Source organism: Anas acuta, chromosome 9 (genome assembly GCF_963932015.1).
Source record: "Anas acuta chromosome 9, bAnaAcu1.1, whole genome shotgun sequence".
Classification (NCBI taxonomy): Eukaryota; Metazoa; Chordata; class Aves; order Anseriformes; family Anatidae; genus Anas; species Anas acuta.
Window position 1 is genome coordinate 18,291,024 of NC_088987.1, and position 27,453 is coordinate 18,318,476.

The following is a 27,453-nucleotide window of genomic DNA, read 5'->3' on the forward strand; positions in this document are numbered from 1 at the left end:
GCACACCTTGCTGCAACTTCCTTTCAGGTAGCTACAGCATGTGATGAGATCTCCCTTCAGCCTCCTCTTCACCAGCCTAAACAACCCAAGTTCCCCCAGTCACTCCTTCTATGTCTTGTCTTCTAGTCCCTTCAACAGCTTCACTGCTCCTCTCTGAACATGTTCCGGGAGCTCCTTCTTGTCATGAGGGGCCCAGAACTGAACGTAGTTCTCGAGGTCCAAGCTCAGCAGTGCCAAGTGCTTTGCTGAACTTTTTGTAAAATCTAAAGTGCTCCAAGGCTTTGAAACAGTAAATATTCTTTCGCTAGAAGAAAAACAAAATAGAAGTAGTGGAAAAAGTGTGCAAACTGCTCTTACTGTGTAAGTGATGTCTGCTAACGTCAGCAAGAGCCCTTTGTCTCACAGGGAAAGGTCTCCTGACTTCGGTTGTGGATCTTCTACTTGTTATCATAGTTTTCCATGTTGCTTTTGTAAGTGAGTTGGACCCAGCAAGACCACACAGCCTTTAAACAAATTTTAAAATCTCTTTGAAAAACACAGGGGTCCACATGCATTCCTGCATTACTGTCTCATTCCTAAAAAGTTACCACACTAGCACTGCCTAGGAAAGGAGCCAAAGCTGGAAGTGAAGGGCCTGGTGGATCCAGCTGGAGGCATTGCTGAGGGAAGAAGAGGTGCATGCAGCTGGGAAATCTGGGCTGGCTCTGATCCTGCTGTGTACAGGTCCAGCCAGGACTGTCCTCACCTACTGCCTGCACAACTGATGTCTCTCAATTCACCCAGACCCTCCTATTCGTAGCCACTAACTCTGACACCTGCGCACTGCACCTGAGTCCCGCTCACTCAGGATCCTGAGGTTTTGCAGGTTACAGCACCTGCAAGGCTTTTTTTTTTTTTTTTTTCTTTTCCGGAATCAACCCTCCTTAAACATCCATGGGACAAGGTATTTGAAGGTAAAGGGGCCCTGGGTAGTTGGTTAGTATTCAAGGACTGCTTTTTCCAAGCTCAAGATTAGAGCATCTCAACAGATAGGAAGTGAAGAAAGAGAACCAGGAGACCTGCACGATTAAACAGGAATCTGCTGGGCAAACTAAGTGGAAAAGGAGAGTCTACAGATCATGCTGGCCACTTGGGAGGAATGTAACGCTGTTGTCAGAGGATGTAGGGAGGCAACTAGGAAAGCTAAGGCCTCCCTAGAATTAAACCATGCGAGAGGGGTCAAGGACAACAGAAAGGGCTTCTTCAAATACACTGCCGATAAAACTAACATTAGAGGCAATGCAGGCCCACTGATGAACAAGGTGGGTGCCCTGGTGACAGAAGAGAAGGCGGAGTTACTGAATGCCTTCTTTGTTTCTGTGTATACTGCCGGAGGCTCTCCTGAGGAGCCCCGTGCCCTTGAGGCCCTGGAGGAACTTGGAATAAAGGAGGAATTTACCTCAGTGGATGAGGACTGGGTTAAGGACTGGTTAAGCAAGCAGGACATCCATAAATCCGTGAGTTCTGATGGGACACACCTGTGGGTGCTGAGGGAGCTGGTGGGAGTAATTGCTAGGCTGCTCTCCATCATCTTTGGTAAGCTGTGGGGAATGGGAGAGGTGCCTGAGCACTGGAGGAAAGCAGATGTCACTCCAGTCTTCAAAAAGGGCAAGAAGGAGGACTCAGGTAACTATAGACCAGTCAGCCTCACCTTCAACCCTGGTAAGGTGATGGAACAACTTATCCTTGGTGCTGTCTCTAGGTGTATCAAGGATAAAAAGGTCATTAGGGGCAGTCAACATGGCTTCACCAAGAGGAAGTCGTGCTTGACCAGCCTGATAACCTTTTATGAAGACAGAACCAGGTGGATAGATGATGGAAAAGCAGTGGACGTGGCCTATCCTGACTTCAGTAAAGCCTTTGACACTGTCACCCACAGCATCCTCGCAGCTAAACTGAGGAAGTGTGGTCTGGTCGATCGGGTAGTGAGGCAGACTGTAAACTGGCTGAAGGGAAGGAGCCAGAGGGTTGTGGTCAGTGGGACGGAGTCAAGTTGGAGGCCTGTATCTAGTGGAGACCCTCAAGGGCCAGTAATGGGACCAGTATTGTTCAATATATTCATCAATGAATTGGAGGAGGGAATGGAGTGTGCTGTCAGCAAGTTTGCTGATGACACGAAACTGGGAGGAGTGGCTGACAGGCCAGAAGGCTGTGCTGCCATCCAGCAGGATCTCAACAGGTTGGAGAGTTGGGCAGGGAGATATGTAATGATATGTAACAAGGACAAATGTAGAGTCCTGCATCTGGGCAAGAACAACCCCAGACACCAGTACAAGCTGGGAACTGCCTGGCTGGAGAGCAGCGAAGGGAAAAGGGACCTGGTGGACAGCAGGATGACTGTGAGCCAGCACTGTGCCCTTGCAGCCAAGAAGGCCGATGGCATCCTGGGGTGTATCAGAAGGGGGGTGGTTATGGTTGGTAGGTCAAGAGAGGTTCTCCTCCCCCTCTACTGTGCCCTGGTGAGACCGCATCCGGAATATTGCATCCAGTTCTGGGCCCCTCGGCTCACGGGCAGGGAACTGCTTGAGAGAGCCCAGCGCAGAGCCACGAGGATGATGAAGGGAGTGAGGCATCTCCCTTACGAGGAAAGGCTGAGGGAGCTGGGTCTCTTTAGCTTGGAGAAGGGGAGAATGAGGGGTGACTTTATAAATGTTTATAAATATGTGAAAGGTGGGTGTCAGGAGGACAGAACCAGGCTCTTCTTGGTGACATCCAATGACAGGACAAGGGGTGCAAGCTGGAACACAGGAGGTTCTGCTTAAATGTGAGATGAAACTTCTTCACGGTGAGGTGACAGAGCACTGGAACAGGCTGCCCAGGGGGCTGTGGTGTCCTTCTGTGGAGACATTCAAAACCCACATGGACGCGTTCCTGTGTGACCTGATCTGGGTGTTCATGCTCTGGCAGGGGGACTGGACTAGATGATCTGTCACGGTCCCTTCCACTCCCTAACATTCTGCGATTCTGCAAATTCTTGTATCCTCTGCAGGTGGGTGAACCGAGGTACACAGACTTTGCTATTTCAGGCCAAAAGCTACTGCTTTCTGCTTACATTTAAACCTTCAAAAAATGCAAGTAGCCTCCAAGGGACCCCTGCAAGCCCCAAGTCAGCCAGGAAGCACCAGCTTTGCTGTGCCCTCCCCATAGCATCTGCACAGAGATGCACAGGCTGAGCCCTTGGGTGCTGATGCTGCAGGAGGGGCCACAGCACAGTGCCCCCCGAGCACACTACCTGCCGCGGCTCAGTTCCTGTGTGGCTCTAAGGAAGAGGAAAGGGGAAACAGGCTCAACAGCCAGGGTCAGTCATGCTGTGGGGCCGATGTTGTTAACCTAATGCTGCTATTTCACAGGCTTTCCATGCTAAAAATAGGACCCATGTGCTCTGCTCCCAGACCCATAGTTTCATCGTGGTCAAGATCTGCTGTCGCAACACTGCGTCTTCCTGTGAGAAAGCGAGGGAAGAAAACACACCAGATGAGGCTCTGCGGGACAGGGTGAGGCAATGCCCTGTGTCTCTCTGCCCATGAGGAGGGCACACCAGCACCTCCCTCACCTCTCCTGAGGCCCTGTCCCATCACCATGTGCCAGCAGTGGGAGGCAGAGGACACCAAGACCCTGGTAGGCTGGTGTCAGTAAACATCCCTGGGGAGCACCGTGCGAGCTGCAATGCATTTCATCCTGGCACTGCTATTCAGCAATGCCGTAAGCACCCAGACCTCACTGCTGGAGAGCTGCCAGCGAGGAAGTGAGAAAACAGCACGAGCGTCATCGGTGCCGTGCCACGTAGTGGCAGCTCGCGGGGCTGAGGCAGGCTGAGAGCTGCGGAGGCAGGAGAAAATGCCAGGCGAGCACATTGGGTTGTGGCAGAAGTGGTAACACCTGCAGGGGGACGCAGGAAGGGCTCTGCGAGCAGCCATGTGTGCCATGGAGCAGCTGATGGGCAGCCAGAAAACTGCAGGGATCCTGACCCGGTGGTGTTCAGGAACCTCCAGGAGCCATGCGAGGTCTCTGCAGATTGCACTTTGTCGTAGCTTTGCCTACGTGTAGCTGATGCTGAGTTGCTCTGCCATATCCTGGTGAACCAGCATGTCACGGCCACCTGCTTTGTGCCTGCTGACAGTCCCTGCCTTGAAGCCTCTCAGGGATGATGACAGAAGTAGCTGCCCTCGCCTGCTGTAAGGTGACTGCAGCACTGAGCTGTGAATGGGAAGCGTGGTGCTGGAGGGATGCTACCAACTGAGTGACCTCCAGCGTTGATTTTGACTGCCTGTGGTTAATACTGGTAGTGATTGCCTTGCCATGGACCAGAGGAGTGTGCATCATCCTCAAACATTGTCCGAAAAAAAAAAGTGGTTTCTGTACATTGCTGAAACTATCAAAACTCAGGAACTGGATCACTTTGAAAACGACAGCACTAAAAAGGGTCATGACATGGAGATGATGGTGGTTAGGGATCAAAGAGTTGGGTGTACTAATAGGTCAGCAACTACCTATAAGCATTCTCCAAAGGGCAGCCACAAGAAAGGCAAGAGAAGCCTGGAAACCTTAGGAGAGGTATTTAGCCAAGCCCTATGCTGCCTGTACATTGGCAAGGAGTTAATCTCAATTAACTGTAACGTGCAGACTGACAGTGCACAAATACCCCCAGAAGCTGCTCTTAGAGACCTGGAAGCAGATCCTAAGATCTTAGAACCAGAAAGCTGGAAGCGTTTGCCCAAGACAGCTGGTACCAAGAGCAGGGCCTTTGAACTTGCTGAACAAGAGCTCAGATGAGCTTCCCTTGCAGGTGGAGTTGCAATAGGATGGCCACCAAGGAGCCCCTAGCCAGCAGGCACCTGCACCCCAGGGCAGACACAAATTTGGCAGGTCACAAGGTCACGGTGCCACGTTCTCTCAGAATTGCTGGCTGAGGAGGACTATGGGAGATGAGACTTACTGTGATTCAGACTGAAACCGAGTTATGAAAAACTGTCTGCAAACCACAGCCCTCACCTCTCCAACAGCTCTGCGAATGGGACCAGGGGCCAGCCGAGGCTGCTGTGTCCCGGGGCTCAGCACAGTGATGGCGTGTGGCAGTCCCGATGGCAGAGAGAGGACCTCAGGGATCCTCCAGGACATTTCCCCTCCAAGTGGGTGAGGAAGGCCGATGGGCATCGCCCAGTGAGGCGTCGGGTGCTGAATGAACCCAAGAAGAACCCAAAGCCACTCCATCACCAGAAGAACTGCTGTGGTGCCACATGGCAGGCAGGCTCCTCAATCAACAGGGGGTGGTACAAGCCATGGCAGTGGCAACAGAGGAAGCTCAGCCCTGGGGAAATGCGTTGAAGACGGGCGGGGGTGCTTCCTCCACCAGCCTTGCTGCTGCCACAGCCACCAGCAAGTGGTCATCGCAGAGCACCTTGCTGGTCCCATGCCAGGAGCAGCGCTGCGAGGGATCATCGCACCTGCAGGCCACCCCGCAATGGGTCAAGGAGCAGCCAACCTCTCCGAGGACAGCGAGCAAGCAGGTAATTCCTCCTGGCTATTTGCTGACATGGTTATTTGAGTGCTGCAAAAGGCATTGCCTACCCCTATCCATGGTGGGACACCTAAATGGTGGCAGAGAAATGGAAAGAGGGCTGGAGACTATATTTTCAAAGGCTCCTTTTGATATTGGCCACCGCAGACGTGCTTTGGATGCTTAAGGACAGTCTTAGCCTTTGCTCAAAACTCATTCCTTGCATCCAGAACACAGGGCTGCTGTAGGTATCAGCTACAGCCCATTCCCTCCCCTCTGAAGAGGAGGTCTCACAGCAATATCACTCGGCAGCATTGATTTTCAAAGCTGGTCAAGAGATGCAGCTCTTGTAGATGTTGCAGCATTGCCTGGAGATTTTTAACCCAGAATATTTTTGAGCCCCAAGAATCTGCACACATGGATCCAGGTTTCCTTTGCAGGAAACTCCACAGACATTGCAGAACTCCCATGTTTTTTTCTGACCGTGAAGGGTCACACATAGATTATACTCTTGCATTAACTCCTCCGCAGCAGGCGGGTCAACAGCCCTTACACGCTGGGTGAAGAAAACACCCAGCAGACCATATACGTACAGCTCACTACTTTATTTCACACGGCTGCTGATCACAACTTTTGCTGTGTCTTCCCCCCCCCCCCCCCTTAGAATTTGGCAGATTGCTCTAACATGACATTAAGACCGATTTGCAGAGTCCTTAAAAGGCAGCGTGCAGCCCATGGTACTCTGCTTCTTCCTGCAGACTACTAAATGTTACCGCTGAATAAAGGATGCAGTGGCAGCTGAAGTAATAAGAGATGTACGAATAATTGCTCTTACCACTAATAAGAAGTGACGACAGCTCAGGACTGAAGGAGAGGACAGTTGTCCCTTTGCAGCATCTCTCCCAGAGCATTTTGAGCGGTGAGGACGCCAGCTGGCTTCTCACGAGCACCACGATAAGGGGAGGGATGAGACCTGGGTTTAAGCATACCCTTCTCATTAAAAACAGGCTGTAACAGCCCACAGAACTCCCAGCTGCAGGATCCCCCTTTTCTTGCTGTTCTGAGCCTGGCAAAAACAGAGGCACAAGCATTTTCCAGTGTTGCCCTCTGCAACCAGTTTGTCCTGCACAGGATGCAGTGAGTCTGCTTTTCTCTCCTCCGTGGCCGAGGTCCCTCTCCTTCTTTATCCCACTGGGTACCTGCAGACAATTGTGCTCTGCAGCAGCATCTCCACAGTCTAGTTTTCACTGCGGTAAAGTTCTGAGGCTCATGAAATACTCCCCAAATTAATCACCAAGTTAATCAAGAGTCTAGCATCTAAGAGGTTTAATCCACTTTTCCAGGAACTGTGCCTCTGAATATCACCACAATGAACCAGAACAGCTGCAGTATCACAGTCTATGAAAACTTCCCGCTTGTCCAGCTGGGTGTTTACATTCCAGTTTTGATTTTGGGCATTTTTCTGAACGTGTTGGCACTCTGGGTGTTCTGCTGCAAGCTCAAAAAATGGACAGAAACCAAAATATACATGGTCAACTTGGCTGTGGCCGACTGCTTGCTGCTCTTCACTTTGCCTTTTAAAACATTATCCAATTTCCAACACATGAAGGCAGGTAGATGGTGTCTGATTCTGGAAAGTGGCTATTTCATAAACCGCTTAATGAGCACCAGTATCATCACTGTCGTGGCAGCCGACCGGTACCTTGCCATCAAGTATCCTTTGAAAGCCAAAGTGCTGAGGTCACCAGTGCAGGCATCTTTTGCATGTGGATTTCTTTGGATAGTCACCATCTCTGTGATGTCCCTTATTAAAATGATAGAGAATCGAGAGCAAGATGAACTTTGTTTCGAAAAATCCTCTGTTAAGCCCTCAGTAACTGGTCTGTGTGTTATCATTGGAGGGTTTTTCATACCACTGATCATTGTGATTTATTGCTCCGTACAAGTCATTGCAGAACTCTTGAAAAAGAAGAATGAAAACTGTCACGAGAAAAAGCTCATCAGGAAGGCTGCCTACATTGTGACCGCAAACATGGCAGTGTTCACCGTATGCTTTTTGCCTCTTTACCTTGGACATCTCCTTCGCTTTATAATGGACTCCATCAGCTCCAGCTGCCCTGCCATACAGAGGGTTAACAACTTTGTTCACCTTGCCTCGGTCCTTGCAAATACAAACTGCTGCCTTGATGCTATTTGTTACTACTTTGTAAACAAGGAATTTAAGGAAGCATCTCCCAAGCTAGTGAAGTCCAAATCTGAATCCACTGAAGATGTTGAAATTCATCTTTCCACATATTAGAATAAAATGCATGCGGCACACATTGTGTCTCCATATGCAACTGGTACTCAATAAAAGGCTCAATATTAACACTGAAAGTGTTGAAACTTTTTTTTTTTTTTTTTAATGTGAGTGTGATGGAGGAACTTCCTGCTAATGGGAAGGATTCAGATAAATGAAAGTCAGCCCTGATTCAGACAACCACAGCAGCCCATATCATGATGCAACAACCCAGATTACCACTACAATTCTCTGTCATATGCAAATTTGAGTAAAATGGTAGAATTCTACTGCAAAAACTCAATTTTTTCCCCAAAACCCCGAACAAGTACAGACAATGGTAAAAGTTTCTTCTGTCCATCCCCCTGTCTAGGGCCGGCTTTTATGCAGTTGTGACAAAGAAACAGATTTTTTCAAGTATCAAAAAACCAAAACGAACTCAAAGTGAAACAACTGCAGAAAAAGGTGGATGTGTTTGTGTAACAGGTGTCTTTTCTTAGTTATAAATGCAAAATCACAGTAGCAGAGGCACATGTAGCCTGCTTTCGTCAAGTTTACAGCATAATTCAGACCATACAACAGCTACAAAATGGTCCTCAATTACAAGAAGAGGTCAGAAGAAACTGCAATTACTTGTACTGGGGGAAAAGCTTCACACTGAGTGCATTTGAGTCAAATGACATTAAAACTACTATCCAAAGAGCTGGGGTGGCTGGGTGAGAACAAGGGCACTGTAAATGGAGTCTGTTCAACATTATAATGCAATTAATTGTCTAGAGAAAGTAGCAGCATGTTTTTCCAAAGTATCCAATGTAAATAAAATTGTGTTACTGGCACAGAGCACCATCTCTTCATGAGTTAAATGGAAACAGGGGGGATCTAGTGGTTATAGGATCTGGTTGGTCCCCAGGGAGGGAGCTCATTGCCTCTGCTGTCCAAGCAAAGGGCAAGGAGTACGAGCTGCTATGGAGACTGGGATCTTCAGAGGCAGGCCACCCCATAGCGCATTCATCTGCAAAGAGCTGAGTAGGTAAAATGGCTAAGCAGTCCCTGTATGATGCTCAGGCAGCACACAGATGTCCCGAGATAGGATGTAGAAACCAGGTGCACACCTCCACCCACATCTCCTGAGCACGGGCTGGGCTCCCAGCTGCCTGTGGGCACTGGGCTGAGCCCTGCTGCCACCGCAGCGGCTTCACAGCCCCACACCCAGTGCAGCTTCCACATCTCCTACTCGAGGCACATGCCGAAAGGAGGAGACCGCTCAAGGAGAGGCCCTTTTGCAGACAACCACTGAGCAGAGCCATCCGTTCACCTGGGCGGTGGCTGCACTGCTGCCCAGCAAAGCCCATACAGGATGAGATCAAAGCCTTGGCAGCTTCTTGGGGGGGGGGGGGGGGGGGGGGGGAATGCAGGCTTCTCATTCGAGCCGAAATGGGGAAATCTGCTCCGTCACCACGAAAATCTGTGAGCAAGGTCCAGCCTTTGCTCACAGCACAGGAGGGTGGGGGTTTATAGGAGGTTCTGATCACAAAATAAACCTTTTAAGGAGGCTGCTTTCTCACCCCATCTTCCCCCAGCTTTTCTTTACAAAGATCAAAGCAGCAACAAACAGCACTGTGCACGCACAGATGGGTATCTTCTGCCCCAGCCCAAGGTGCAGCACGGCCCTGGCACTGATTCCACACTGCTGAGACTGGTGCAGCGGGGCTCAGTCTTTGCCTCGGCTGGACCTGTGTGCTGATGGGCAACACATGCACAGAATACCTCTTTAATTTGATGGACTGTTTCCAAGCAAAACTAAACACATCTTTAAGATTTCCACACACCCTGTGTGGGATTTGTGTGCAGAGGGATCAGTGATTTGAAAGATTACCTGATTGCTAGCGTGTCTTTTTCTGCACCTTCCGTCCCACCAACATGAGGTGAAAGTACTGCACAAACCAAACAGCTATTTTAGATGCAGCAAGAAAAAAAAAAACTTCTCCAGTAACCACTAATTACATGGGTGGAGGAGACACAAAGCTGCCTATAAAAAAAACATTTGTGAGCAGATTCTGTTAACCCATCTTGCTCCAAGTAACACCCCTTCCTCTAGCAGCCACTCGCACAGAAAGGCATACTGTCAACGTTTGGTCAAAGATGGCCAAACTTCCTAACCACAGAAACCTCACATCAAAGCCCCTGCGTGGCAGCAAGCCCTCAGGTGCTCTCTGGGGGCTGGAGAGGGAGGAAGTCTCGGAGGGCGGTGGAAGAGATGGGTGGGTTGTGCTGGTGCAGGATGATGCTGAGCAAGGAGCACAGGAATGGTCTTCACCACCACAGCAGATCTGGTTAGGACCCCTGCCACTTCTAATGACTGCCCAGGAGCAGCTGGTTAGTGAGGGCAAACAGGAGGGAAAGCAGGTCTCGGTATCAAAAAAGATACTGTCCTTCCAAAATAGGAACCAAACCTCCGTTCACTATTTGAGCAGGGGCTATACAAGGGCAGTAATTGGTTGTGCTGGGGCTGTGATACCTGGCACAGACACCACGTGCACGATGGAGAAACCCACTCCAGAGGTCCCCAGACAGAATGCTGGATTGTGCTGTTCTGTTTGCTCACCTTCTTGTGGTTACGTTGCTGTGGTTTTGTTTGCTTGTTGTTTTTACTTCTCCCTACCTGGAGCTTTTTGGCTGCCTTAGTAGAACTGTCCTCTGCATCCATAAGCACCTGGCCAAGCTCTCCAACACAGAAGGACTAAGGGATGTATTAAGCAGTGAGGAAGCAGCAGCAATCTGCTATCTGATGTTTCTGATGAACTCAGCAACCTTCAGGAGATGAGGGGGATGTGAGCACTTGCTGACAAGACACTGATTCCTCCACCACCACCTGGAAAGCAGCCAGCCCCACCCCACCCAAAGGTAGGCCGTAACCATAACAGTGGGGCAGGCCTTGCTTGGCTTGCCTTGACCTCTCTGTACAAACCTGGTGATTTCACCACCCCCACCAAGCTTTCGAATATGCACAACTTTACCTCCTCAGCACAAGATGTGCTCTGCCCTATGGACTTGACAGATTTCTCCGGTGCCAAGTCTGGACACCACCATCCCTGTGCTTTCCAAGCAGCGGGAGCACTGGTGCGAGACCAGCAGCCTGTGCCACGCACGACCACATCCTGCCCTCAGGAGGCTGCCCGTGGCGTCCCTCCAGCAGTCACAGGCAGACGCCAACGTCTTGCACTGGCATCTCCTACGTGACATTAATTCCGATTCTACAAACCCATGACAGAGCTCGACATAGCCAGTTTCATCCCCTTCAGAAGCACTGAAGGGATTGGTTACAAAAAAAGAAAGAAAAAAAGAAAAAAGAGTCACCTGAAAGCATGCACGGAGCTGCTGCTGGGCACAGGCTGGGACACAGACACAGCGTGGGAACACGTCCAAAACTCCCTCCAGCATTCGTGTTGTTGCTCACAGAGATTCAGTAATGTCTCACAGCAGTTTTCCTGCCCGGGGCTTTCCGTTACTGTTACACTTAAACTGAACCCCGCTGCCAAGCACAGCGTCGGGACAGCTGACTGAAAAATGAGAGTTCAGTTGAATGTCAGGTGTGGGGGGGGAAAGTGTGAAAGCTCTCGCCGAAAAGCTGTGACATGCTTCAGACGCTTTTGTCTAAGAAAGAAAGAGGGCACTTCTGGGGAAGCGAAAATCAGGGTGGCTCACAATTGTTAGCCTGAGATGGGAGCATTCCTACGAGTCCTGAATGAGGGCCCAGAAACAGCTCTGGGTTACTCCGAGGGGATGAGCTGTCCGGGGCAGTGAGCGCTGGAGACAGCGTCTGACCCCAGGTACTCCTTGCCTTCGGTGAAGGTGCTAAGAGGCTGCAGCAGCTGCAGCCCTGTATCTCAGAAATGCTGGCAGTGATTTGCTGGTAGCTTTACCGATGTCAAAACTCTCATGCAGCTTCTGTCTGGTGACGTTTTCCTACCAGGATGGAGGAAAACCTTCATGCTGTTGCCTCTCTGGCCCTCAGCTTTCAATCCAGGCCTCCTGCCTCATGTTGGGTGGAAGTTTGGCACAGATATTTCACGCATAACTTTTATCAAACTCAAAAATTGCAACAACAAGTTTGTAGGTCTTTTGCCCTTGTGGGTAGCAGGCCCCAAAGTCACATGGTTTATCCCTTGCCGTGTATTAATGCATAAAAATGAGCTCAGGAACACCACATTTCCACCAAAGTCATGTTGCACCAACCAAGAACTGAAGGACCAGCCTTTCCCATCGGAGAGGCTCTGTATCACAGCTCCACCATGGAGACAGCACGTTTCAGGAGGGCTGGGCTCCAGCACGCACACTCCACGTGGGTTGCACAGCTCCTCCACCTTGCCAAAGCTATTTCATGACTTGCTTAAGTTAACATGTTTACACTTCTGCCTGTTACAAATATTATCTAACAATTTCTTCTGAGAATAGCCCTAGGGGGCGGAAGGAAGGGGACTGTACAACCTTATCTGGTTTCACAGCACAGAGGCACCAACGGGTGACTGCTCAGCAGCCATCACGGGCAGGGCAGCCTGGTCAGGATTGCTGCTGAAGATCAGGAGTGATCTTGGGGCAGGAAGGAAGGGATTCTTCTTTCACCTACAATTTTATGGTAAATCGGGTCACTATTACTTCCCCATGACTGTCCTGCCACAACAAGAAGCTGCCTATATGCCTTATATCACTGTCACAGAGGAAAGAACTGGGGGTACAGGACCCACGGGAATATCTAACCTCAGAAACTTCTGCACTAGCAATTACCCTTTCCAGAGAGCTTACCGTGCACAGCTTTGCTTTCTGTATGCCCGGCAATTACTTCTCAGAAGCTTTCCATCCTCAGGTGGCTCTGTCCCCAGCAAAACCAGCTCTCGGCAGGGTCACCCAGGCTGTCTGTCTGTCTGACACTGCCACCATACACGGCAGGCTGGGCTGGCCTGCCTGTGGATGGCCGCGCAGGATCCAGACTCTTGCCAAAACCACACGTCCTCCCCTGCCGAGGGGGATCCCCTCTCCAGAGGGTTCCCCTCCCCTGGACACAACCAGGGTGAGGAGGCAATGCAGGCTGCCAGAGCTGGAGGAAGCAGGGAAGGTGCCGTGCCCATGGGGCAGCCTTTCCCAGCCTGCCATTGCCTGCCCCAGGGTGCCCAGGGAGGAAAGTCAGACACAGCAAGAATTTCCATGAACACGAGGAAAACAGAGAGAAAGAAAGAAAATAATAATAAAACCAAGAAAACTAACCTACCTTCTGCCCATGGGAAAGGTGATCCACATGCATGGCAAGTTCTTGGGCATGCAGGGATGTGGCCACCAAACTGGAAGAAAAGTAGTATGCTTTAGAAGATGCACCAGCATTTCCACCAGGCTTTTGGACCCATCCTTTCTACATCCTGGGAAGTCTCCTCCCCATCCCCTCACCCTCCATTTAATTCTTTTCTGTAAATGACCCCAGAAACAGCTCAACCTTTCAGTACTCATTTCAGGGCATGTTCTGGTGGCCAGAACTGGTCACTGCTACTCGGAGTTATCCAGAGCAGTGTCAAGCATCCAGTCCCTGTGGGGGCCACACTTTCTTGCCCAGGACATTTTTTGACATGTTGAAGCTGCAGCAGAAAATGAGCCGATAGAAAGCAAAACACACACACAGCAAACCCAGAAACAAGAAGTACCCAACTGTTACCTGCCTTTGGCACTGACTCTCACACGCATTTCTTACCTAATGTAAAGCCTAGATGTAAAGGTCAGATTAGGCTTATTAAGAAAAGGAACACCACAGTCAGGGAGCTTTTAATGAGGCCTGACTGCTCTGTGAACCTGCTACCGCAGTTGTTAAATAAATACGGGCGGTGTGAGCATGCTGACAAACAGAATCATCACTGTGAATTTATGCCAGGACAGAAGTTAAAACACGTGGTCATTTGTTTTAAGCCGCAAACTTGCAAAGGGCTGAGCTGTGCGAGCCTTTTTTTTTTTTCTCAATTATTTATTTATTTTTACCAAGGTGTGTTCAAGGATCAGAGCAGCAGATGCCAGAGCTTTTCCTCGGGACTGTATTTACCCCTCTTGTTAAACATGTTTATAAACCATGCTGACACAAGCATTAGGGAGCCTTGGTTTCATGAAAATCCAGTGCTGTTCTCTAAAAGCAGCAATTAGTGCTGTTTCTGGTTAAATTTCACCCATCCCTCCCACATCAACACAGGTTCTTCACCGAGAGGGTGGTCACGCACTGGAACAGGCTCCCCAGGGATGTAATCACAGCACCAAGGCTGTCAGAGTTTAGGAAGTGTTTGGACTGTGCTCTTAGTCACATGGTCTGAGTTTTTGGGTAGACCTGTGTAGTGCCAGGAGTTGGATTCAATGATCCTTACGGGTCCCTTCCAACTCGGGATATTCTATGGTTCAGTGCTATGTTACAATACTGACTGGAGAATAAATATTATGAATGCAACCCTCAGTCTCCAAGTAAAAAGTAAAATAACACATCAGTCACCAAAGAGAGAAAATACTGCCTTTTTCTGTTTTTTTTCCCTGTGCTGTAGCAGACAAACAGTAGCAGTGTGACATGAGGATGTAAGGGGAACAGAAAGCAAGTAAGCATCTATGAGAGAGACAGTGATGGAGAAACAACAAGGGCTGTGGCACGGAAAAAGGGAAGGACAAAAAACCTCTACATAAACTCAGTTCCTGATGCATAAGATTTGCAAAACTAGAGAAATAAGGAGTTCCCCATGACTAATGTTTCTGAACAGAGGGTATAGGTAGTTTAATATACACCTTATTTCATATAAATTGCTTAATTTTCTGGAGCTCCTGATTCAAAAATGTTCTGCACGAGCCTGAAGGTCTAGTAAACATTCTCCAGCTGGAACTTCTGGACTTCAAGTAGGCTTTTTTTTTTTTTTTTTTTTTTTTTTTTTTACTTTGTTTTTGTTTGGCTGGTTTATTTTGTTTTCAATGCAGAGATTAATCACTGAATAGGTGATAAAGCTACCTTTACAAGTGCTTGAATGACCTGTGCTCCATTGTTTGGGTCTTTCAGGAACATCTGCTTCAGCCCCTGGTAGCCAGAGCTTTTTCCTTTGGCTCAGATTTAACTCCGATGCACAATATCAGTGATCTCTGTGAGTACAGAGGTCTTGTTTGTGGGCACCCAGAGAAAAAGTGTAAGTGCATGAACCCCCTGCCTCTCCTGCTGACTGTGAGGAAGAGGGTCTCAGGGGAATCAGGCTCTCACAGTACAGGTCACCTCCCCAGAGACTTTTCCAGTTTCTGAACACTGGTTTAAGAACAGCTTCTGAGCCCAGGAAAAGTCAGATTTGCTGGCACAGGAACTGTACTGCAAGGCTGGAAGAGAAAGCCATCCTTGCTGTGAAGGGCTGCAAGCCCACCAGATGCTTTTTCCAGCTTACTGGGGTCTGTGGTTGGTAGGTTTTCCTTCAATGAGCAAATGGAATCACTTTGTAGATAAAATTATTTTAAAAATTAAGAATCCAAACACACTATTGACATCCAGCTTTTGCAGCACAGACAGCACGTATTCTCCCTGATCTGCCAGAGCTTGGTGCAGCATCACACCAAGAGGCCAGCAGCAGCCAGCGCTCACCAGGTAGATCCTGCTGGGCTGGACACTGCTCTGAGTGGGAAACATCTGCACCCACCGGCAGCTGGCAAAAGCTAAAGATGTGCTCTGAAACATGAAAGGCCCAAGTTACAGTTATGCTACGGGGCTGCAAAGAGGGCGTCAAACCACTAGAGGGAAACCTGACCTCTCTCTGCAGCTGCCTCCGGCACACCGGACACGGGAAAGGCAGAGGTTGGCTTCGGAAAGCAGAAAAAGGAATTTGGAGACAAACTTCCACTCAGCCCAAAAGAGAGTCCCTGGGAATTTGCACTTTTACTCAGATGAGAGATGAGATTTGCACGTTTACTCAGAGATTTACTCTGAAATGCCATTTAGAGGCACTCATGCAGCTAACCCCATGATCGGTACTGAATGGATATATCTAACATCTCTGGAAGAGAAAAATAACTTTAAAACTTGCTCATTTCCTAAATGGTGTTTTTAGACAGTTTCTCCCCTCCCACAGCTGTTAGCGTGGGTGACTTGGAAGACTTTGGCTCACCGCAAAGCAACTGGATTTGGGGAAAGAAAGAAACCGAATTTGGGGTTAAATGAAAGGAAGGGGTAAGGGAAATGTGTGTGAGAGACAAATTATCCATAAGCTTCAGTTTTGATGCATGAAACATTCAGGTCCTCTGAAATGCTTTGTGCTCTTACTCTGCTCGCTTCCATGAGGGACAGGGTGGGCAGCAGGGAGTACCCTTAAACAAGAAATACCATTTCTCAGAAGAATTCCCATCCTTTTCCTGAATGCTGCTCTAAACAGAAAATTCTCACAGGCATGTTTCTACTGCAGTGATAAGGATGTGTTTGCTGGCTTCTGGAGAAGCTTTGTCTGCAATAGCAAACATTCTGCATGCAGGAAAACAAAACAAAACAACAAAAACAAACAAACAAACAAAAAAACACTGAAATGGTATTGGGAAGGCCTGGTGTGTCACTGATGCGATGCACCTGGCCTTCAGCTAGTGCCCATGCGAGCAGCAGCACGGCCAGCTGCTGAGGGCTGTGGCCACCAGGCCCCGTGTCCTGCCAGACCCAGGTACCTTCAGCCACTTCGAGTCCATCGAACCACAAAAACATACAGCCGCCCAGGCACTCTGTGACAAGTGACTTCACAAGGATGAACCACACGTTGTTTGAGTGCCATTTCCATGGAGCTGCTGTGTTTCCATGCAGCAGCTCTCACGTTTGCAAGCCAGCTCTGGCCAGCCTCACCTGCTGCCCCTTTCTCCTCACAAACACCTGCCCAGCCCTAGGTCTTACCCTGGTATTCCCACCCTGTAACGAATGTCACTCAGTTATCAACACCTAGATTAATAAATAAATAAATATATAAAATGTATAATGTGCAGGCAAAGCCTGTGTGTGAAAATAAGCAAATGACACTCGGACTCCACTGCTGTCTCCTTCCCAAAGATGTCTGCAGTGACAGGAGCCAGCGTGTGCACCACTGCTGTAGCAGTGCAGCCGCTGTGGATCTGGGTGGAGCAGTTGCCCTCGCCACAGGGCCGGAGGCTTATCTTCAGCACGAGGCTAAAAATAATAACTTCTGCTTCGCCTGTCTGAAGTGGGTCACTTTCACATCGTGCCAGCAAAGAGGCATTGGAAAGAAAACGGTGTGGTTAATAGAGCTCTGGCAAGGCTGGACGAGCTTGCCCTAGCTGCTACCGCACGTTTTTAAATGGGTGAGGGGAGATATGAAGAAATGCCTTTTTCTCTTTAAGTTTCTGTGCTATTTTCCTTGTCTTTCTTTTTATGTTTCTTCCCTTGTGTTGCCAAAGTTGTTGTTTTTATTTTTTTTACAGTCACATGTCCACACACACACACAAACCTTCCTTCCAACAACTGCCTCTCCCCCCCGCACATGACAGACTGCTGTGCTGCTGCCTCAGCTTCCCCTTGCTTGCAGGCAGTAACACTGGCTTTGCCTGACTCTTTCTAGGCAAGCTATAGCCACAAAAACTGCCCTCTCCCACAGCAGACAGTTCAATCGCACAGAGGAATTACAGACAGCGAAACCACAGCAGGTGTCTGCCTGCGCCTGGGTTTCACAGAGGTGTCCCGGCCACAAAGGGGAATTTCGAAGTACCCGTCTGCCATAGAGCTCATGCCTACCACACATCCTCATTTGGTCTAGATCAGGGGGTTGATGCGATGATGCTGTTCAAATACTAAGAAAATGCTAGATGAAGTGATAACAGTTAAAAACAACACTTTGGCCATCATTAATTTGCTCACAGCGGAGGCAGCAGAACAGGGCAAACTGTTAAAATTCATTCAAATTCAGTACGACAGAGGAGAATCACAGTGTTTATCCTAAGTGGTTCTCCTAAATTTCACTGTTCAAATTTACGTGTTTCTCTTCCTGTTAAGCAGGTACCTTTGTTTGCAGCTATTGACTAGATTATTATCCATGCTAGACGAAATACGGACAAACCAGGGAAGAGTCAACGATAAGGAGCAAACCTCAGATTTGCCATCTATACCTACAGTAGCTGCATGGTATTTCTACCCTTACCTTCTACAGCAGTCGTGCTTTTCACAGTAAAATAATATACTTACAGGTGTTTAAACAGCAATTAAATAATACAAAATGATATCGAAGGACTGTTCATTCAATTCACTGTTGGAATTATATGATCTTTAAGGTCCCTTCCAATCCAAACCATTCTATGATTATCTTTTTTTTTTTTTTTTTTTAAACCAGAAAAAGCTCCATGCACTGGATATTACCTTTTCTTTTTAACCAGGCAGAATTAGCAGTGAAAGCTTGAGCTAATACCCTGAAACCAGCTCTTTAAAATTATAACATAAAAATAAGATACAGGCTCCTTTACCTCAATTTCCAGTCAGTAGCTCAGAAAGGACTGCTTCAGTGGAGTGCACCTTCATCCACAGACAACACATGGCAAAGATGTATCTGAAGAAAACTGACATTAATTCATTGCCACAGCCTTCTTCCCCCCCCCTCCCTCCCCTTTATTTTTTCTTTTTTTGTAGACCTCTGATACTGTGTTTCTTTTTATAAAGTATATTGTGGGGAGGAACTGACTGCTGACTTCCAGTCAGCTGTAGCCAAGGCTCAGATGAGGGAGCAAATCAGTGCTAAATTATAAATTATTGCAGTATAAAGTAAACCAGCAATGACATCATCTGGTACAAGCCCATTGCCAACTTGCAGAAAATAAGGAGGACTCATACCAAGGTAAGAGTTGATGCTGCTCTGGGATTACATTGATTTCCATTCAGTGTCTAATAGTTAGGGTCTTCTCTGCACCCCTCAGTGTACAGCTGTCACATTACACAGGGAAATATCTCTAATTCAACCCAGTCTTTTGTCTCATTCTCATGTTATAATGAACAGAAGTTTGTCTAACCCACTCTCACTAACACCTCACAGAAGATGTAGAAGTGGTGTTTCTACTGATCAGCTATCTTCAGCTGAAAGGGTTTATTTTAATTTCTAAGCAGACTATTTCCAGCTGCAGTATAAAGCCAATATTTCTTTTCCCATCTGCAGTGGATGTAGCAAACTGTTTATTCCCTTCATCTTAATAGCTGCCATTTATCTATTTGAAGATCTATTTATGCCCTCCACACCTCAACATTTGTACTGTAAGTACCCCCAGCTACGTCTGCATTTCAGGGGTAACTCACTGTATTTGCTCCTGTTTTTCAGAGTTTCTCCTGAATTGGGCTGCTTTTTCTTTTTTCTCTCTCTCTTTTTTTTTTTTTTTGGTGTGAGAGTGACCCAAGACTGAATACAGTTCTCTAAAACCTTCAAAAACTATATATTCCATAATCATGTGGATTTTTTTTTCTACATAACCTTCCATTTCATTTCCAGTCATACTCAATTTCCAAGATACTCAAAGTCCCAGATCATATGTGTAAAACTATGCATACATCTTTATGCTCCATTATGTTCTGGCTTTCCCAAACCATTTATCCAACTTGTCAACACCATTTGAAATATTTATATTCGGAAGCTGCAAACAGAGAAAGTCATTTTTGTAACACATAACAACATAAGGAAACACTGTTATAATACAGTATGCTCATACGTTCATTAACTACATCCATTTATTTTGCAGTATTATGAATTATCCTAGCCCCTATTAGTAGACAGACTACATAAAAATCTGAACATACTACCGCTTTTTCACATATTCGTTACATTTGTTCTTTTATGCACTGATTTCTTGACCGCAAGCTCTCAGAGATGTGTGAGAGGCAGGGGAAGGGTAAAGCCCCTTCCCACAGGTGGCAAAAGCTCAGCGTTTCTACCTGCCACTGCATGGGATCAGAGAGACACAGCAGATGCTGTACCACGATTTGTGCAAACACAAGCAATACCGCTGCCCTTTTCATACCAAAGCTGGGAGGCAACAGAGTTTGGTGTTAAATTAACTTCAGTTTAAAATGTGTGCGTTGAACAATGGGGAATGACAAGCCTCACAGAGGTACAGTGTATTGGCACAACTGGGCACCCCAGGACCTCTCAGGTGGCTCCCATTTCACCAGGAAAACTCCGTCAAGGCCAAAGTGATGACCAAATTGTGTTCTTGTCTTTAATTAGTTTTTAACTAATTTAACTGATTAACTAATTTTAGCTGATTAACAAGTCCCCTGTGCCAAAACTGCCCTCTGCAGCTTTGTTCCATAGGAGCAGAGGGTCTAGCCCTGAGCTGTGTCCGGACTCCAGCTGGCTGCAAGCCGCCCGTCTCACTTGCTGCAGGCATCTCAGGGAAGCCCTGCTCCTTCAAGCCAGGAGATGACTCTCAGGTTGTTTTCTGGGGTGCAAAGGCTTGTTGTGCTTGGCATCAGTGTCGAGGAGTACTGCAGATTTAAGGTGGAGTTGGAGAAATATCTGCATATCTGCCCAGTTGCCACTGCATATCTGGGTGCTGCAAAACAAATCTAGTTGCAGGTTTAGACTCAGTGAAACGGTTTGCAAAGGAACATCTTCCTCTCAGCTAGAAAAGTGAATTCCAGCATCACATCAGCAATGCTGGAGATTGCATTTTCCAGCTGTCTGACTTGCCTTGACTACACTGGTGGCTGATGAGTGCTGGTCCATCAAGCACCACCCTACGAATCTGAAGACCCGTTTACCCAAGACCACAATATATCACTCATGGTGCATTTATGCAAACCCCTGGGGTCAGCAAGGAATCCAAAAGCACAAGACTTCAAGGCAGCAATACTATTACATTCTTGGCCTATCTTCACAAGTTTCTTGGTCACCTCAGAACAACCACCCTGGTCTTAGCAATCCTCCTACGGGAAAGACCAGCAGGCAAGCTGGATCACCGTGGGCTTCAGATAGTTGCTGGGTCTTTCAGAGACCGCCCATCAGACCCGCAGCTGATCGTGTTCACAGAAATTCAAATGTTGTCATCTCAAGTGAATATTTTAGTCAGCTGGTGAAATTACTTGCCTTTTTTTTTTTTTTTTTTCTCTTAGCTTTGCACTCTTTTCAGAAAAAACAAAAAAGTCTGAATGTGTGATAGTTTCTGCCATTCTATCACTGGATAATTTGAGAAGCTCTCTTCATTTGTTTGAGGTTTTTCACTTTCCTGCAAATTACCTTCTTGGTCCCCTTCATGTTATGAGGCTTTTATACACAGGCTATTTATAGGAATGCAACTGTGCTAAAGGGAACAGACATTTTCAGAATTTCAAATAAATCTCTAGCACTCGGTTTGCAGCAGAAAGCTGGAAGGTGATCATGGTAAGTGGCATGATTATACTCAAATGAAGTGCAGTTTTACTTCTGAAGCCATTTGTTCGCACTAACTTGTGTGTAAAACACTTGTCAGTGGCAGGCAGCCAGAACAAAGACAGCATATCAACTCAGTTACACTAACGTTACAAATCAGAAGGAGATAAGTATCTAGCTCCCCTGAGACCAAGCCCCACCAGTTATATTTTACATACTACTCATGCGTCTGATAGCAAGGACAGATAGCTAGTTGCATATGGAAAAGAAGAAATGAGCTACAGCTTACTGAAGTTACCTCCATTGCTGTCCTCTTCAGATCCTAGATTCAAGGAAAGTCAGATCTTTTCAGAGTGAAACCCCTTCCGTGCTGGAATAAATGAGGAAATGTGCTCTGTTGCCCTTTTCATGGGAGAACAGATACGTGTTTTCCCAAAGAGCCATTTTTTTTCCAGAAATTCCTCTATCAAAGACCAGCAAGTTTATTAAAGAACGGTGAAGTCGGGCAGATGAGGTGATGAGATCAATATAAGGTCCATAGAGTAAATGTGCATGCAACCTGCGTGCACAATACAATTACTACCACTAGTAAGTAATTACAGCATTGATACACACACACACACGCACACATACATATAATGCTGTGTGTGTAAATATACATCTGTGGAGAAAAGGAGAACCACACAAAGAAAAAGTCAAGTCCCACCGTGATGACTCTTGTCCAGCTTATAGACATAAACTACCCCAAGATGGCACTGTTGGGTACTGTTTCTGCTACCAACACAGGCAACCACCCAAAACTACTTGTCTTTCAAGTAAATGCAGGAAACCCTGTAAGCATTTTCTTAAACTTTCTTCTTTTTTTCATGTCTGACTAGCTCTTCATAGACACTTTCTGTTTCTCAGCAGCACTCCCTGCATCTCCACGTTAAGTAACTCAGTGATTAAAGCCAGAACTCTGCCGGAGAGATCACAGAACAACGATGCAGCTCTCAGATCGACTATGGCAACAGCAAGGTTGACATTTTCTTTCTCATACCCGTAAATCTCAGTGACAAGTGGAGACGACACAGAGTGGAGAGTCTGCACTGACAAATGCAGCCTGACAGTGCACTCTGGTTGCAACAAAGCAATTTGTGCAGAAGCTTCAAGAAAAGAACCAAGCTAAGCCAACATGTTAGCCATGGGCACACTGATTGCCATTGTCTGGATGAGGCAATACCAGTATAAAAAACAAGACCCAGCTCACGTCTCAAACACCCTTGTCCCTGGGATAGTGTCATTCGCTTTAGCTATACTGCAAGGTGCCAGAACAGGTCTCCCTTCACTGCAGTCCTTTAAGGCATGCTCAGTCCGACATCAGAGCACAGTTTAACACACACAGGTCTGAAAACAATAAAAGTGCAGTGGCAACTTGGCAACACATACGTTAAAATGGGAAATATCCTGAATGCAAAGATGACACATTAATGAAATATTTTGTATCATTTCGTTTTATTTTTTTCTCCCACAGAGTGCCAGAATAATTGTCACTTAAGACCCACTGAGTTTTTGGAGAAAATAATTTATCTCTTATTTACTGCCTGTTTCTTTCATAGGCATTTTTGCCCATCAAGCAAGCAGCAGATGAACACACGAGGTGTGCTGTGTGGAGTGCCACCTGCTCCGTTCTCTTGTAGCTGAGGAATTTCACATGTTCACAGGGCAGTGACAAGGCAGGATGGGAACGCTGTAAGCAAACGTGCTCAGGGGCAATAGGTTTTGATGCTTCCACCTAGTTACACACCTTGCAACGACTTGGAAAATGAGTTGGGGGTTTTGAGATGATAGAGGCTGCAAGCTGTGGCTTCACATTTGGACTTGCTCCATCAGCAGCTTTAGACCTTCACAAACCTGATACAGTGACCAAATTGCCTTAAACAGAGTACAACAACAGAGACATTTATAACACGGAATAATATTTTAAATGTAATGGAGGCAACATATTCTGCAATGATCTAAATGCATTTTGATGCAGATATTTTGAGTGATGATCTTCAAAGTATAATAATATCTATTTAATCTAGTGCTCTTTTGCTGAAATCAGCCAGCTAGTTCCTTTCAGTGGCATTGCCTCAGAAGGAAAGAGATAACCATCCATTTTCTAGCTATAAAGTATTTTAGACTTTCATGTCACACAGGTACAAGGCAGATGAAAGAGCTCCTATTAAATAGTTCTGCATTACTTTAGTGACAGGTTTCCTGGATTACTGTTAGAAGAATGGTATTTTTGGCTTCTGTTTCCTCCGCTTGCTATTCAGGTTGAAGCCATAAGGCTTCTTCAACCAAGTGATAACAAAGAACAATGCTAATTTTCATGTTCATGCTCTTGAATGCCTGAGATGGGTCCCAATCTGCTGTGTCATCACTGCTAAGAGATCAGTATCAGTTCTATTAGTCACAAACTTGATCTCTCATGCTCTCATACATCCCTTTCAGTCTGGACAAGGGAGGTGGTAAACAGTGCGAATGGCACACACACGCAAACACACACACTTTGCAGTGCTGCTGAGATAACAGCAATTAATCATGCCTTGGCCCAGGACTTTCATTAGGTCCCGCTCTTCTACAGCACTGAGTGATTCTGGTGGTTGGTGCTTTTGAAAACATGAGAACAATATCTGAGGCACTAAAAGAAGCACTTGACTCTCCGCCCCCTCCAGACTTGAGGTGAACCCAGTGAGAGGAGAGGGGGATCCGAGCCAACTTCAAGCAGCAATGCTCCTGCCCCTTTCCATCGAATACTGCAAAACCTGATACCACAACTTTAACCCTGTCCTTGAGCTGTAGCTTGCTGGCAATAAACATTTTGATACTTCTAGGATGGTGAAGCACAAAATGCCCAAGTGGAACCCTTGAAAAAAAAAATCATAAATGTAAAGATAGCAACCTTCACTACACCTGCAATCACCCAGGGCACATCTCCATTCTGAGAAATGTTGCTTTTCAGCCAACCTGTAATTTTCATTTGACTCTAATCCATTGCAGTTACAGACTTGGGTGTCGAGGGCTTCAGGTCTTGAAATGCTACTCTGTGTGCTGAGGAGATATGGATAAGGTAAAGTTACAGAAAACAGAAAAAATGCAGTTTCCATACAAGTCAGCACTTTTTCAGTCCAAGCCATTCAACAGAAATAGGTATTTCAGGAAGTCATAGCACAGAGTGCATAAACCCTGCAGACAAGGTAGCTCCTACCCTTTCATGTGAGGCCCTCTGCTTGAAGGTACAGGAATGACTGTGCAAGGCAGGAGCGTGTAGCATAGCTGCTGCTGCTTTCCTTCACTGGCAACCCTCTGTGCCTGACTGTAGCAATGGTTGTTGACGTCCACCAGGTGATATTCCAGTCAACAGTGGAAATAATAACAACGGAAATGCAATATGATTTGTTATGTGTTTCATTACTAAATGCAATGCAAGGGATGAGAAGAAAATGGTTCCTTAGGTTCTTTAAGGAAAAAAAAAAAATCTATACCCCATTTATCAGAATATTGTGTTATATGATATAGACTAGTGAACATAGCATGACTCTCTGATCTGATCAATCTCTGAGTGAGGAATAAGAATAATGTCTAATAACCACATACTGCCAGTCAGGAGAAGTATCCTATTTCACTGTAGTATGACATTATAGCCCATGGGAGCCTGAATGCTGAGGTTTGTTAAGGAGCTGTGTGGTGTATCTTCTAACTATTAGCTGCCTTTTTTTTTTTTTTTTTTTCTACTGGATGATTGTGAAATTAGCCATCCGCTTCCTTTGAAACCCCAGTTTTGCATGCACCTACCATTTCCTCTGGTAGTGCCACTGTTCACTGCTGGTGAATCTCGCTGGAGCAGACTGCAAAGCACATTTTTACAGGAAGCTCTGTGTTTATTTTTACACAATTTCACTAAAGCCAAGCTCGCAGCTTGGCTGGCTACCCCTGGCTATGAACACCCAAGAAAAGTTATAGCTTACTGGTATGTCCACAACCAGAAGTGTTTTAGACAGGTGCAAGTTGCTCTGTCCCTCAGCTGTGGACTGTGGGCCTTTAAAGTTATAAGGAAGATGCTATCCTGTGTGCTTAGTGTCCTGTTGGTGAATTTCTGTATCAGATACAGCTGAAGATATTATTTTTACCTCAAAAATATTACTCCTGTAGTTCTGTTCAGCCAACCATTCCAGTATGCGCCTGACAGCTCACCAGGTTGACTAGTTCCTTTCCTTTCAAGATGCAATACTTCCGTTGTAAGGTTTCTTAAATGAAGTCAGGAACGAATCTATACTAGTAGCTGGCCAGCTTTGAGAACAACCACATCTGTTGCTGTCAAAAGCCGCTGTCTCATCTTGCAGAGGCTGGAAGTGGCTGCTCCCCATAAAAGAACAGTTGCCAGGCTTCCTGATTTCCAGTTTTTCAGTTTCCTGTACTTGCTGCAGAAAAGTGGCCACATGAGGCCACATAACCTCCATCTAAAGTTCCCAACAGTGCAATTAAGATAACTTACTGTGAGACAGACTTTGAATGATTATCAAGCTCAGAGAAAGAGTGATGAGCACTAGTGTGAAGCAAAAGGCCTCCAGATAAAGAAAACACTGTGTTCCAATCCAAATAAAAAGAACAGTTTCTAGGTCGCTATGGAAAATTGATTTTGTTCCTTAATTTACCTGTTCTTTAGAGAGAAGAAACATCAAGGTATATCTTCTGGGTAGGAGACAGCATCACTGGCTCTTTGGGTAGTCCTCCTTTCCGTGAGTGTGCTGATTAGCTGGAGTTAGAACATCTCAGCATTTTGTGGTAACAAGAAGCTGTGGTAGCCTGTCCAGAACAAGACAACTTGTTAGCTTAGCTCAGTTTGTCCGTCCAGTTTTTGAAACCTTTAAAAACACACCGAAATATCAGACACCAGTCACAGCACAATACTGAACGTGACTTTGGGGTAGACTTAGACTCAGGTCTGGGCTGATGAGACTTCTATTTCTTCACAAGGATGAAGGAAGTTTTCCACTCACCTCCTAGCTCTTCAATGAGCAACGTCTCTTCCAGAGTCTTTTTGTTTTATAGAATCTATCTGTAACTCTATGTTTTATAGCTGCCTGGGAGAACAGAAAGTCACACTTGCCTTTGGAGTGGCACAGAAACACATCAGACCCCACCTTTGAAATTTGATTAATTTGCACTCTAGCATACTAATTCTAGATCTGAAACCCAGCTCAATCCATTCTGGCCATTAAATACAAGCAAACATGTATTTTAGACATTTATGAAAGCAGAACTGCAAAGCTGTTTTGATATATTTTCCATTAAAAAAGAAGAGCAGAATTCAAGCTGCTGTAATGCAAACGTATGTGGTTTTGCACTGTATGAACAAGTTTCCTCTGAAACAGTCTTTGATTCCTTGAAAATGACAGGTACTGCCTGGCTTAGCAAGAGCAGCACTTGCACCTAGAGAAACATGGAGAAAACTCATCAGTTTCTACAAAGAAAAAAAAAAAACAACAAAAAAACAAACAAACAAAACAAAACAAAAAACAACTTATTTTTGCCATATAAGTTGTTTGCTCATATACTTCCCTTTTAGTTATGCAGACTTTTCTTTAGGTTCTTCTTTTTCCCACCAACCACTATTTGTTTGCTAGCTGAAAGGCAACAATGGCAAAATAAGCTTGACAAGACCGTTGTCTCTAGGCAGGACGAGCAATATACCTCTACCACATTTATGCGGTTAATTTAAAAAAAAAAAAAAAAAAAAGAATTGAAACAAACAATACCCTCCCATCTCCTTTCCATCAAAAACCTCAGAGCCCTGTAGCTGCCTGGGTCTCTGGAATTCAGCATTTAGTAAGCAGGAGGGCTGTGTGATAAAGGCACTTGGAACACAAAGGGCTCACAGAAATATTCCCTGCTGAGCATGTTCATCTACCACACCTGTTGGGAAAAATTACAAAAGCAGCCACCAAAGAGAAGGGGAAATGGGCTCTAATTTCTTAGCTGATAATCTGTCCGCAGGTGTGGGAGTGAGTCATTCACAACTTGCCCTCATTAAACATGCTCTAGATTAAAGCTGTCCTAATTCAAAACAGTCAAGAGCCAGTCTGCAAAAGCATAACTTATCTGCCTACCACCAAATTAATTGCTTACATACAAGCAATGAAGCCACACATATCACAAGCAAACTGCCAGCTTAGCAAACGTGTGGTTGATGTGTGCAGAGATGCTGATTTTTTAGCTCTGCTTCTTTACGTGACGCCAAA

General features: G+C 46.4%; 2 protein-coding genes across 6 annotated transcripts in view; one reads left to right on the plus strand and one right to left on the minus strand.

The window, feature by feature from the left end:
• LOC137861386 (uncharacterized) overlaps nucleotides 1-27,453 on the minus strand; it is a 76,445-nt gene that overhangs the window by 16,681 nt on the left and 32,311 nt on the right. For all 5 annotated transcript variants that reach the window (XR_011099569.1, XR_011099567.1, XR_011099568.1 and 2 more), the window contains 3 exons: nucleotides 25,867-26,017; nucleotides 18,300-18,382; nucleotides 13,081-13,150 (listed from right to left, as the gene is read on the minus strand). The gene's annotated coding sequence lies outside the window, so the exon portion shown is untranslated. The remainder of the gene's footprint in view (nucleotides 1-13,080; nucleotides 13,151-18,299; nucleotides 18,383-25,866; nucleotides 26,018-27,453) is intronic.
• On the plus strand, nucleotides 3,146-7,912 carry LOC137861380 (G-protein coupled receptor 35-like). Its single transcript, XM_068692737.1, has 2 exons — nucleotides 3,146-5,546; nucleotides 6,880-7,912. The coding sequence occupies exons 1-2, from the start codon at nucleotides 5,219-5,221 to the stop codon at nucleotides 7,833-7,835; spliced, it is 1,284 nt and encodes a 427-aa protein (XP_068548838.1). The 5' UTR covers nucleotides 3,146-5,218; the 3' UTR covers nucleotides 7,836-7,912.